Genomic DNA, 13960 nt, shown 5'->3' with positions numbered 1-13960 from the left:
CTGGAGTCACTTGAGAAGACAGATGACTTTCAGAGGTCCCCTCCTCATTCCACTCTTCTAATCTATACCCGAGTCACCTTCCTGTCCTTCTACAGCTCTGTAGATGTGTTAGGGGCAGATCCCAGGGCATGACTGGGGTTCCCATGGGAGCTCACAGAGAGCGGGGTGACTGTCCGGTTCATGAGTCTCTGTGTATACAACTTACCTATCTGGTAATGGGCACTGTGTAAGGGGGTGGTTACGAGGGTGGGGCCTGCTCTGGGGCTTTGACACCCCGGGAAAGGGTTGGGATTTATCGGATGCAAGAGTATGCAGAGAAGAGGGAGGGAAACACAGCAGAGGATGGCACCCATGGGGGAGCCTGGGGCTTCCGTGAGGGTGAGCTCTGCTGGCGTGTCAGGAGGGTTAGGCCTCCCAGGCAGCTGTAGCAAGGTGGGTAAGCTCAGGAGAGGTGTGTGTGGATGGGCACTGTGGATGATGGGAAAGAGGATGGGCAAGGGAGGGCTATGTTGGTAGGATGGGGGGGGAGTAAGGTGATAGGGGGTGGCTTCATGGGATGGGTAGCTGGATGAATGAGGAAGTGAGTGAGTGGAAGGGAGGTAGAGGGAAAGGTGGGCGGTCAGGTAGGGGTAGACAGAGGTGGGCAGATGCCCGGGAGGGATTGGTGATGAGGTAGAAGTTGTCAGACAGATGAACAGGACAATGGGAGGGTAGATAGGCAAGTAGGAAAGATAGACTGATGGGAGGACAGATAGGTGGATGAGTGGTAGGTGGGACAAGCAGACAGGGTAGGCTCGGCTAAAGCAGAAGGCAGTGCCACAAAGGGAGGGTGGCTTTCAACCCTCAGGTGTCTGAGCTGTCTCTGTTCCATCTTTCCCTTCAAGATCTTAAGTGTACGATAGGATTAGATGTGTGCTGTGTAAAAGACAAGGCCGTGGAGGGGGGAGGATGGAGGTCAAGGGCAGGAGAGGCTACAAGGCCGTGGAGGGGGGAGGATGGAGGTCAAGGGCAGGAGAGGCTGTGGGAGGGCCGTCAGTAGCTGCCTGAGCTGCTGGACCCAGGTGGCCATGCGGATGTGCTAGGCTGGATGGTAGCGTGCACGAGATCACAGGAAGCACGTAGGCGGGTCTTCTTCAGGCCACACACCTGTAGTTCAGATAAGAAGAGGTGAGGTCAGTGTGAAAGCAAGTATGGTCCCTTGAAAACTGGGAGAGATGGGAAAGAAAGAGGCAGGTCTGAGGGAGATGGAGGGGGACCACTGCAGGGGGTGCTACCTGACACCAGAGGCATCTTTGGATATCTCTACCGGTGGCAGGACTCCTCTGCCAGGAGGTCTGGCCTGTTCAGGATGGTGGAAGGTTAGTTAGGGCTCAGGGATCCTGGGTCATTAGAGACGTACCCTCACCTGGCCCAGCTCTCATCTGGGGTTATCCTGCCTAGCTTCTGCCTTCATCTCGACCACCCTCCATAGGTTTCTGTGCCTGCACTGCCTCCCCTACCTCTCCATCACTGGGTAACCAGAAGCTGTTTATGCCAAGTGTAGATGCAGGCATGGAGTACTCTGTGTCTCTTGTGTTAAACCTTCCCTGGAGTGCCTTATGGATGTGTGGTACCTAGGAAGAGGGAAGATATAAAAGCCCTTTCTGTTCCACTCTGAGGCAAGCGCTTCTAATTCCAGGTTCCCGCACCATTCTATAGAGTTCTTCCTTCTTCATGCGCAGAAACTCAAAAGCGCTCTGATTGCCTCACTCCTCAGTGCAGGCTGTTTCTGAGCAGATAAGAGAGCTGGAAGCCTGCAGGTGCTGACCTGGGGAAGCCCTGGAGGGGTGTGACTGAGAAATTAGCTCCTGTTAAAGGAATGGGTCTTTCCTTTCATGGCCAAGGGCTCGCACTGGCCATGTAGAGATTGAAACCTGGATTCTGTGCTATGGGAACATCATTTCTTGTACCTCTGGGGCAGAGGCTGACCGTGCTCTCTCTGACCCTGGGGCAGCCCTGTGGTGGTGCTCCCATGGCTGTGGTGGTGCTCCCACGGCTGTGTTATAGTCATGGGAAGCTGCACCTGTAGAAAAGATGTGTGTTGAGAGGTGAGGGTGGCCCTTCTATAGGACTGAGGCCCACACGTAACCTATTGCTAAGGAGACACGCCTGACATCACCAAGTCTATGGGGTCGTATGTGCACCCTGGTTAGTTCAGACAGAGTCTGGATGGAGTTGATGGCCTAGATGGGGTAGGAGTGGGGGACTCTTTCTACTTCTTGGCTTGGGACAAGAGAGTCAAAAATCAGGCAGCAAACACATAGTTTGGGAAAACATTGAGCACAAGGCACAGACAGGATGTTGCCTGGCTTGGTCTTTCCCTTCTGCCCTCAGGGTGGCCCATCCCATTGACCTGTGATAGGGATGCAGATCCTGGGATAGGAACCTGCACATCTCATTGGTTCCTTTCTGGCTCTGACCCAGAGGGTCCACCAGTCTTCCATGTCAGCGCTTTCATGGGCAATGAAGGGCTATCTATCCTAAGAGTCTCTGAAACCAGAGAACATCAGGCCTTTGTCTTGTGAGCCCCTTCGCCAATCAGAGCTGGGCCTGGCTGTGGGAAAAGGCCAGTGGGAGGTAAAAAAGCAGTGAGGATGGAGTGGGACCTCTGCTAGTCTCTGCCTGTGTCTGGCCCTAGGCTGGGGATGTGGCTATTTCGGTCTGTGATGCTGCTTTGCCGAGGGTCACAATTAAGGATCATGGTGACAGTGCCATCTGCCTTCTGCTTGGGGACAGTGATGAAGAAGTGTCTCCCAATTTCTTTATCAGTAAAGCCACACACTAAAACACAAAGTAAACACATGTCTGAACAAGGGATGTTAAGGGAACTTCTCAGATGTATTTCCTTCCCTTTCATGTTCAGAAGCCCACACTTCGCCTGTAAGCAGCAGGTTATGAGTAATTGGCTGGCTAATCCCGTTGGGAAGCTCACTGCAGAGGTGGAGGGGGCCTGTGAAATGGCAGGGGCTATTGTGCAGCCTCTGAAGCTCTGGACACACAGCGTGTGTCTGCAGGGGAACCACCAGGCTTGTGTGGGCTGGTCCCGGGGTTCTCTGCTAGGATCTTCAGAGAGACGCTGCCAGGCCCTTCCGGATGCCCAGCATCCTGCTGACCTGCGGAAATGGTTTTTCTCTCCAGCCCAGGCAACTGGGACTTGGATGGACTGTTGGCCTCCCACGGTCCTCTTCAAGCGGAACGTGGGCTGTGCAAGGTGACTCACCTTTTCTTTGGCACAGCTGCATTCCCATATGTTAGAATCTCTCTGGAAATGTCAAGGCTTCCTTATTTATTTATTTTTTATTTTTTAAGCAACTTGCTTTTCCCAGCCAAAGAGCTGAGCCTGGGCCAGAGTTTGAGGACCAGCTGAGCAGGGAATTCCTGGTCAGGACTGTGACCTTGGCCCCACACCCAAGACGGCTAGTCTACTCCTCCCTTGTGGACCACACACACTTGGCTTTTTCTGCACACTGGCCAGCTGCACTTTTTCTTTGAAGGATGATTTAAACTCTGGTCTCCGGGGGTGGGAGGAGCAGAAGTAAACCACCCAAGAGAAGACAGTCTTCCGAACACCTCCCTAGAGGCCGCGTCTCTTGTGTCATGGGGGGCTGGGGATGGCTTCCTTTGGCCACCTGCTTGCTTTAAATACTTCTAAATGACCTGGGTGACACAGAGACGTATCTCTTAGACATTTCTGCGCAGTTTGGGTCCAGAGGAGATATTAAACACAGGGCTTGTATTCCAGTAGAGATGCATCTTTACCTGGGCCGGTCGTCACCAAGGTTGTCCTTCCTAACTTCCAGCTCAGTGTTACATCATCCACCCTCCATAGGCTCCTGTGCCTGCACTGCCTCCCCTACCAGAAGCTGTTTATGCCAAGTGTGGATGCAGACATGGAGTACTCTGTGTCCCTTGTGTTAAACCTTCCCTGGAGTGCCTTATGGATGTGTGGTACCTAGGAAGAGGGACGATATGAAAGCCCTTTCTGTTCCACTCTGAGGCAAGCACTTCTAATTCCAGGTTCCCGCACCATTCCATAGAGTTCTTCCTTCTTCATGCGCAGAAACTCAAAAGCGCTCTGATTGCCTCACTCCTCCATGCAGGCTGTTTCTGAGCAGATAAGAGAGCTGGAAGCCTGCAGGTGCTGACCTGGGGAAGCCCTGGAGGGCGTGGCTTCTCCAGCTAGGTCACAGGCACCCTGGATGTTCAGAATGTGAGAGATCTTTGGGAAATAAAAAAATTCTGCTGCTGGAGGGATGGCTCCACAGTTTAGAGTGTGTGCTGTTCTTGCAGCAGAGCCAAGTTCGGTTCCCAGCACCCATTTCAGGTGGCCCACAACTACCTATAATTAGCTCCAGGAGGTCCCGTGCCCCCTTCTGATCTCTGTGGGCACTGCACTCACATGCATGCATACACAGATACAGATACACACATACGCACATACATCTTAAAGTTCGAAAATCTGTTTAAATAAATAAATTAATTGCAAACACTTTAAACTTTGTGTGTATTGATGCAGGTATGTGTGTACCATGGCACATGCGTGAAGGTCAGAGACAACTTTCAGGAGGCAGTTCTTGCTTTCTCCCTTGTTGCAGGCTCTGTCTTGTTTAGGAACGGTGCCACATACCCAGGTTAGCTGGCTCACAGCTTCCAACTCTCTCAGCCTCATTATTCATAAGGGCTCTGGGATTACAGATGTGCACCACAACATCTGGTTTCTATTTGGGTTTGGGGATTGAGTTCAAGTCATCAGGTCCTGCATGGCAAATGCTTTTACTTGGTGAACCATCATCTCAGCCCCTGTGTGGAATCCTGTCCCCACTCCAGGACAGGTGTTTGGCCTTTCTTATCACAGCTGTATCCCTTTCCTTTCCTTTCAGACTCATAAGCAGTATGCTGATGCCACCAACGAGAGCAACCGCCTCTTCCTGTATTGCGCCTTCCTTAACTTCAGGTACTGTGAGTATGGGGGCTACCAGGTGGACAGAATGGGGAGAAACGGGGAAGATCGGAAGACAACAAGATGTCCAGTGGCTCAAGGTGTCCGCCCCAGGGCGCTCTCACACCACACAGGGCAGGGTTGTGCTCACTTGTTTATGAAGCCAACGTGTTTGCATGACTGTGCGTGAGGCAAGACCTGGTTGGGTATGACTGGAGGTTGTGTGGATTCAAAGGTCTTTTTGTAGTCCTTAGAATCATTTCATCAGGGCACTATGAGGCCACGTGGAAATACTGATCCACAGCCTTCTCTAAAGAGTGTCTTGAGGGAGGACTGGGATGCGGGTCTTTGGGAAACAGCATTCACTGGCTAGCATATCAATATCTTAGCGTTGGGGCCAGTGAGATGGCTCAGTGGGTGAAGGTGTCTTCTGTCAAGTCTCATAACCCAAACTTTGGTCCCTAGGACATGGTGGAAGGAAAGAGTCAACTCCCCTGATCTCCACATGCATGTGCTAACATGCACACATACATCGCCCCCAAACATATGAATAATGTAATAAAAACATCTCTCTATTTGATGTTTAGTGTTGAGGTTAATATCCAGAAATAGTTTCCAAAGATTCAAACAACCCACTAGTCAGAGACCCAAGTACTCTGGTTAAGTCATGGGCGACAGACCTAAATTGTCATTTGCCAAAAGAAGAAACAAAAATGTGCAGCAGATACAGAAAATAAAGAGCAAATCAATATCCCACTCCCCAGGGAAATGCAAGTAAGACCACAGTAAGACGGATCCCCACCACGGTAGGGATGGCATTAGGAACAAGAGGAGGGTTGTGGGTGGGACCTCAGGGGTGATGGGCACAGTGCAAGAAACTGAGATAAGAGTGGGTAATGAGCTCAAAGTGAGCAAGAGTGAACACAGAGAATCCTGAAAGTTGAGGAGAGTGTGGCAGAGAAAGAGGCCGGACAGAAAGGGCCCAGACCCGAGTCAGAGGCTGTAGTGAAGCCATTCACCAGAGGACAGGCATTGAGGAGAACCTGCGCCAGTGTGAGTTCCGTGTAAACACACATCTCTCATTTCATCCAAGAGTACAGTCACCTGCAGCTTGGAGGAGCACCTCACTGACACCCTAAGGCAGCAGGGAGGATCCAATCCAAGGGAGCTTCTGGGGGCAGGGCTCATTTCTATGACCTTCAAGGAGAAGGGGTCAAGGGACAAGCAGCCGACTCTAGGAGTTGTAAATTGGAGGAGGGAATTGTGGTATTTCCAGTAAAGTGCCCCGGAGAGATACGGGTGGAATCCAAGGGAATCCTGGGAGAGGCAGAAGGAGGGGGCATGTTCACAGCCCTGGAATACAACCTGCTCCCGACAGCCGGCTAAGGCGCAGGCACTGAAGACATTAGGGAAACTTTGCACAGATTCCAATAACACAAGAAGGAGACTGTAGCAGCCATTGAGACGCTGGGTGCCCAGCGGTCGGGACTCTTGTCTAGAGGATAATTGCAAGTCGAGTAACTCTGGCCTCTTTTCATTTCTGCAAAAGATCAAGCCTGCGAGGGGATTCTGCTGTCACCGGCCTTTTGACCACCACAGTTCAGTCAGCCACAAGATGAGAGAAGATTTATGAGTTTCACACACACACACACCACACACCACATACACCACAAGCACACACCACACACACACAAACACACATACCACACACACACACCACACACACACCACACACACACACACACACTACACACACACACACCACACACCACACACACACATACACGGATTTCTTTTCACTCCTTGCTACCAAGTGAGCTATTTGACTCTTAAAGAGAAAGATAAAAGCCAGCATTCTGGCTAGATTCTATTGCTGTGATAAAACTCAGACCAAAAGCAACACGGGGAAGGAAACAGTTCATTTGGCTTACATGGTAGAGTCCATCAAGGAGGACAGTCAAGGGCAGGAACTGAAGCAGAGACCACGAAGGGACATTGCTTACTCCCCATGGCTTGCTCAGCTACCTTTCTCAGACCAGCCACGCCCACCTGCCTAGGGAATGGCACCACCTACAGTGGGAAGGGCCTGCCCACATCAATTAGCAGTTAAAGAAATACCTCTCAAATGTGACCACAGATCAATCTGATGGAGGCACCTCTTCAACTGAGGTTCCCTCCTCCCAGGTGCTTCTGGGTCATGTCAGGTTGACAGCTGAGACGAACTACAGCAGACAGCAAAGCCGGCCAGGGTGTGGAGAAACGGGGAGGCTGAGTCAGCACAGCCGTTGTGGAAATCAGTATGGACGTTCTTCAAGAAAAGAAATCAGACCCACTGCCTCTGTACATCCAAAGAAAGGAAGTCGGTGTGTTAGAGAGAATGTCTTCCCAGCGTTGCACACCATAGACAAGATATGAGTATCAGCCCACGTTGATATGCATGCATAGTGCAATTCTCTTCAGCCCCAGATTTATAATTAAAAATATTTTATGATCTAAAAGGTACTTTCGATAGCTCCCAGAGACAGCCACACCACAAGCATCCAGCCACAGCACTTTTCAAATGATTCCTTATTATGTATTCAGGAAGATTCAGTTTGAAAAGCATAGTTCTCTTGGTTTTGATGAGTGAACACAGCTGTACGATCACGTGACCGAGCTCTAGGACAATACTGCGCACTTCAAATGTTCTCCCCATGCTCTGCATCTGGAGGTCAGAGGACAACCCCGGGGAGTCAGTTCTCTCTTTCTACTGTGTGGGTCCCAGAGATGGAACTCAGGTCACCTGACTTGACAGCAAGTGCCTTTACCTCCTGAACCATCGCTCCCATCCCTTGGTTCATTTGGAGGGGAGCTGCTTAACTTCTCCACAGTGGGAGCATTTCTAGAGTCCTTTCTGCTGGTGATTTATAATTAAATATTTAATGACCTAAAAAAGGTGCTTTCGATAGCCTCGGTTTTTAAAAGGTGCTCTAAGTTGTTCACACGCATACTATAGAGCTCCTGGGAAACAACGCATTCGTGGCTGGAGTTCCATAAATGTCAGTGAGGTCATATTAAGAGGCAGTTATGCGCAGGTCTTCTGGTCTTGCTACTGTTCTGTTAACTTGTCCTGCCAATTACACCCAGCCCTCAGTACCCATACTTTTGTAGTAGATATCCAACCAACTACAAACCTGAAATGTTTGGGCTGGGGGGAAATTACACCTTTAATAGCATGGGCAGACTTCTGCCTGTCATTATTCCTACCTTGACATAAGCATCCACATGCCATTCACATTGCATTGGATATTATGCCATTCACATTGCATTGGATATTATGCCATTCACATTGCATTGGATATTATGCCATTCGCATTGCATTGGATATTATGCCATTCGCATTGCATTGGATATTATGCATCATCTGGACACTAACATAAGAGGGTATGTGGTGGCTTTTTGCAAACTTCGGGCCACTTTAAATCTTTGAATTTCTTTGGAGGGCTCTGGGAACCAATTCCAAGAGTAAGAAGCTGGGCTCAAACTCACAGGCCAGGAAGACAGGAAGACAGCAAGATCAAAGCCTGCTGAGGCTACAGAGTGAGTTCAAGGCTATCCCAGGCAGCTCAGCGAGACCCTGTCTCAAAACAAAAAGTAAAAAGGGTGGTGGAGATATGGCTTAGTGGTAGAACCCTTGCTTAGCATGCTTGAGGCTCTTGGTTCAATTTGAGAGGTAGAGTGAACAAGACCTAAGAAAGACCACCTGAGAAGAGGCGTACAGATTCTCCACTGTGATTGATGGTGGCCTGGGATAATTTGCTCTTCTCTGTGGTCCCTTCTTTGTTATAAGTGCTACACTGAGGTCCACCCCATCACATTGAGACACAATTCTGCTGCCCCTTTAAAAAAGCAATTTTTATTATTTTTAATTAGGTGTGTGTGTGTGTGTGTGTGTGCATCTGTAGGTATATGCACACAAGCTGGAAGATAGAGATAGCTAGAAACCAGAGATATTGGATCAGTTGGAGCTAGAGTTACAGGTGGTTGTAGTCTCCCAGTGCAGGCGTTTGGGTCCTCTGGAAGAGCAATAAGTACTCTTAATTCCCAAATGATTTCTCTGGGCTTTGCTCTACCCCTTCAGTATGTATTTTCTAGTGCTAGATCTTCACCCATCATTTTCTTTTAATTCTCTTTTATTAAAAGTAGGGCTTTAAAGACCATCTCTTAGCCTTGTTCAGACGATTGACATTTCATGCCCTCGTGTCTGGCTGCAATGGATATGGCATGACTTTAAGAGTATTCTAAAATGTAATTAATACGCACCTGTAGTTCCTCCTGCCCATCGATTGGAAGGTTGTCACTGCTGTCAGTAGATCTTTACAGGTTTTTTTTTTTTGTTTCTGCCCCCAGACAATCGACAATCAGCTATCTTGTAGAGTAATTACAGACAAGACCAGGGCCATGCCATGGACGCCTACACTTATCTCATCTCTAGCTGTTTTTATGCCTTTGTGCAGAGCCACGTTTCTGTCTGGCGTAAGGTCCCTTTAACCTTCCTTGTATTGCGAGCCTGCTGGAAGTGAATTCAGTTATCGCTCGATCGTCTGAGAACAAGTTCTCTTTCAGTTTTGAAAGATATCTTCCCTGGTCTTATAATTCTAGGCTACTTTTTCTAATTTTATTTATTTTTTATTATTTGTAATCTTAAACATATTTGTTTCTGTGCGTACACGTGTAGTTGGGTGTAGCTACAATCACTCCAGAGTGTGTGTGGGGTGATCAGAGGATGACCTGCAGCCCGAGTCAGCTCTCTCCTTCTACCCTGTGTGCCCCAGAGATCAATTGGACTTAGGCCCTCAGATTTGACAGCAAAATGCTTTTACTGGCTGAGGAGCCATTCTGCCAGGAGACATGGGTCGCTTTTGGAAAAGATTAATGCTCTAAGAAATTATACAGTGACTCTCTTGGTATATATTGAATATTTATGAATATATGCTTTTACTTATTTCCTTTGTGGGACCCAGGATGGAACCCAGAGCTGTTCATGCTAGGCACGTGCTCTACCACTGAACCCCACCCCCACCCCCTAATAGATCCACATTCCTCTTTTCCATTTGTTTGAGATGGGCCTCACTTTACCAACTAGCTTAAAATGTAATGTCTAGCCCAGACTGGCCTCGAACTCACAGCAAGCCTCCTGTCTCAGCCTCCCAAGTGTTAAGATTACAGGCGTGTACCATCACGTCTGGGCTTTGAAATATCATTCTTCTCATTTTTAAAGACAAAACCTTATTTTTTTTTAGAAGACAAATACCTCTTCTTTTTTCACATCTTACCCTGAGTTTAAGCATGTGTTTTGAAATAATTTATGTGTCATGTATACTTGCATTCATAGGAAATATACGGAAGTGTTTTCAGTCCCATCGTTCTACACCATTTTCTTTGGGTTCTGCCTCTATTGATGCCTGCTTCTTTTACTGTGTTTATATACGTCACATTGTATTTATGTACCTGAGTGACCATATTGCTGCCACGGCGTGGACGTCCCAGGTCACAGGCTGTGCATATTTTTTGATGCTATCTGAAACGGCTCAGCTGTCTTCTGGGCAGATTTATTTGTGCGCAACTGGGAAGCTTCCCTCTCATCCCCACCACCTCCCTGGGGAGCAGATTTCCATCCCATCCAGAGGTAACACCTCTCAGAACTCAGCTTCCCTGGCTGATTATGGCAGAGTCACACCTGCAGGGTTCTGTTTCGGGACATGACTTTCATGGATGGTCTGCGCCCCCTTCACTAGAGCCGAGGGCCACGTCCACCCTCAGGATTGTTTCCACCCCTGTTAATTCTCAGGGTCACCTCAAATGGAAATGTGGCATCTTCGCATTAAGTAGGCATACAAAGTAGCTGCATAAAACACAATCGCCTGTATGGCGGTCCTTCTCCAGGTCCTGGGAAATTTAGATCCAAATGTGGGGTGGGGGAGGGGCCCACAACTCCTTTGTATTCTGCTGTTGTTGATGGGGATCTGGTTCCTCTACATGTGGTTCCACTGGCTCAGGCTTTGCTTTCTGCCGGTTGCCTCCGACCTCCCGCAAGAGTGGCTCATTCATCATGAAAACCACCCAGAAAGCTGCTGGTCCCTGCATCTCAGTTACCAGGTGCAGTGCCCACACCGCGGCCCCGTTCCCACACTCTCAGCCCCACCCCCCAGCAGGGTTACTATTGCAAGGGCTACAGGCCTCTTTGGAATATAAAATTGCTATAGCGGGGTGTTCATGGATATCGTCAGGGGTGCAAGATGGGGGCATGGATTACCTCGCTCCAAGCGCCTACCCCCTCGGGGTAGAAGTAGGAACTATAGCAGAATACAAATCAGAGACAGTCTGAGCCTCAGACTCCTTCAGCTGGGTAGACTGGGGGCTCCTGCCTCAAGCTGAGACACAGGTTTGTCTTTGCGAACAAAGATACCTGCTTGTCATTTGAAAGGGCAGAGAAGTACACACGAGAAAATGACAGTGGCCAGCACACTCGCTGCAGAGATAAACCGGCTGGCTTCAGTGCATACTGGCCTGGGTGTCACTGTGAGAAGAAATCGTAGCTCCAGCAGCAATTAGAGACTTGAACATTTCAGAAAAGCAAACATTCCGTTTGACCCCAGCCTCCCTCCCCGACCTCTTCCCCCGGAGTTTGAAGACCACTGTGAGGAGGCTGTCAGTTCCTCAGTAATTTGCATTCATTTATGTGTGCGTTCACAAAAACCAGGTAGCTGTTGCCTCCTGCATACCATTATGATATTGTGTGTGTCGTTTCTGTGTTTTGTGTGTAATGATAGACACTGGCCAAGGGTTATTTTTAGAATAAGTTCTTGGGGATTGGAGAGATGGCTCGGCCGTAAAGAGCACAGACTGCTTTCCAGAGGACCTGAGTTCAATTCCTAGCACACACATGGCGGCTCACAACCATCTGTAACTCCAGCTTCAGGAGATCTGATGCCCTCTTCTGGCCTCTGCAGGCACCTGTATTTCCATATAGATATCCCCAGCCCTCCACAAACACACACACACACACTCACACACACACACACAATAAAATAAAATCCTTTAGATAAAATTTTAAGTGACAATAATGTGTGTGCATGCAGAGTGCATGTGTGTGTGTTTGTATGTTGTGTGTGTGTGTGTGTGTGGCTGCACATGCCCACGCTTATGTCATGTTTAGAGGAGGCCATCAAGTGCCTTCTATACTCCCCCAGCTTAGCCTGTGAGTCAGGGTCTCTCCTTGAATCTTGAGCTGGCGTTCTTATTGGCTGGACTGACAATTCTAGCAATCCCCCTGCTTCTACTTGTCTACAGCACTGGGTTTATAGGAGGACACAGGACCATGCCCAGCTGCTACACAGATGCTGGGAATCAAATGCAGGTCTTCATCACTGCACAGCGAGTAACACTGACCACTGAACCGTATCTCCAGCCCTAATGTTTCTAAAATGCTATGTAGGAGTTTCATGTTTATACATACCACATCATATATTTGCAGGTACTGCATTTTAGTTATTTTTATATTACTTATATACACCTTGTGTTTTACATATCTGTCCCCGGACATGCGCTTAAGAACTGTAACACATTTTCTTAGATCACTCATGATTCCCCGAGTGTTTGGGTTCCCAAGCTGGACTCTGGACCACACATATTTCTTCCCAGAGTGGGAGAGGTCTAGGTGCTTCCCCAGTGAACCAAGCTGAGGGCAGTGGCCCCAGCCTCTCTCTGTCTCAGAAGAGATCTTTCTGGGGTCTCACTAGTGCCAGTCACTTCCCAGTTTCAATACCCAAAGGCAATTTGCACCCTGGCATCAGAGTTAGTCAGTGAGCTGTTGAGCCTGTGGGGCTGAGGGGTGCCACTGTTCCCACTAATCATGCCTGTCCATTGTGTCCTCAGCTCCGGGGAAGGCGTCTGGTCAAGTCAGGGCTGTGCGCTCACAGAGGGAAACCTCACCCACTCAGTGTGCCACTGTACCCATCTCACCAACTTTGCCATCCTCATGCAAGTGGTCCCACTGCAGGTGAGTGCCACATAGATGCCGCCTGGCCCTTGGGTCGCGCGGCAGCTGTCACCGCCCTCGGAACAGATCTGGACTCTGTCTACAAACTGATCTCGTATCTGGGAGGTGGCCGGACACATTATCGTCTTTGAAGAGCAAGCTGGGGAGGCTGACATGTGGTTCACATGGAAACCTACCTTGGTTAAGGGTGCATTAACGGGACATTGGACACAGACCACAGGCCTGGAGGGGAGATCAGTGGGAGACTGTGAACCTCCCTGGGAAGATGCTCTAAAGTTGTAGGGAATGAGCCAATGGCTTCCAACAAGCATACACCAAGAGGAGCAGGGAAGGTACCTTGGTCAGTGAATGTTCCTTTCTTCTTTGTGGGCGGTTAAACAAGTGAGCATCCAGTGTGCTGGCTGGGAACCTGAATGTCCCCAAAGACCACTCAGAGGGAAGGCGCAAGTGCACCCCTAGACTCACTGAGGGAGGCAGGAGCTTTCACACTGTTGGGGACATTTCAAACGACACCAGGGTAGAGAGCTTTCTCCTCTGGGGCCTCCACATGCTGGACCGCTGAACTGAGGGATAGTCTGCTCTTCTTTGGCCTACCCAGGAGGGTCTGCTGAGCAAAACAAAGAGATGTGTACTCTCCAGGAAGTGGACTCATGCCTGGCATTTATCCCAAGAGATATCCAATCTCCAAAGTCAAAAAGGAGAGAAAAAAAACAGAAGAAGAAGGAAATCCAGACTCATTTATATCATAAATCTGTCACCAGTCAGTATTGGTGACACCAAATTTAGACAGCCCGTGGGTGTCTTCGTGGGAGAAGATTCACATCTATTCATTGCTAGGAAAGGTTGATTTGAAAATGGTTTAAAATTATCCCTGTTTAAAAGGAACTGTTCATGAACATTAACGAAATTAAGGCAGATCTCACAAGTGAGGCCAAGCCTGG

The 13960-nt window shown here is 49.1% G+C and overlaps 1 protein-coding gene across 2 annotated transcripts in view; it reads left to right on the top strand.

The window, feature by feature from the left end:
* Adgrd1 (adhesion G protein-coupled receptor D1) overlaps positions 1 to 13960 on the top strand; it is a 113162-nt gene that overhangs the window by 68462 nt on the left and 30740 nt on the right. For both annotated transcript variants that reach the window (XM_057765957.1, XM_057765958.1), the window contains 2 exons: positions 4920 to 4993; positions 12896 to 13019. In XM_057765957.1, the coding sequence (XP_057621940.1) occupies positions 4920 to 4993; positions 12896 to 13019 (198 nt within the window). The remainder of the gene's footprint in view (positions 1 to 4919; positions 4994 to 12895; positions 13020 to 13960) is intronic.

Source organism: Chionomys nivalis, chromosome 3 (assembly GCF_950005125.1).
Source record: "Chionomys nivalis chromosome 3, mChiNiv1.1, whole genome shotgun sequence".
In the NCBI taxonomy this organism is placed as follows: domain Eukaryota; kingdom Metazoa; phylum Chordata; class Mammalia; order Rodentia; family Cricetidae; genus Chionomys; species Chionomys nivalis.
The sequence above is the reverse complement of the archived record's forward strand: the minus strand, read 5'-3'. Positions and strand labels throughout refer to the sequence as shown.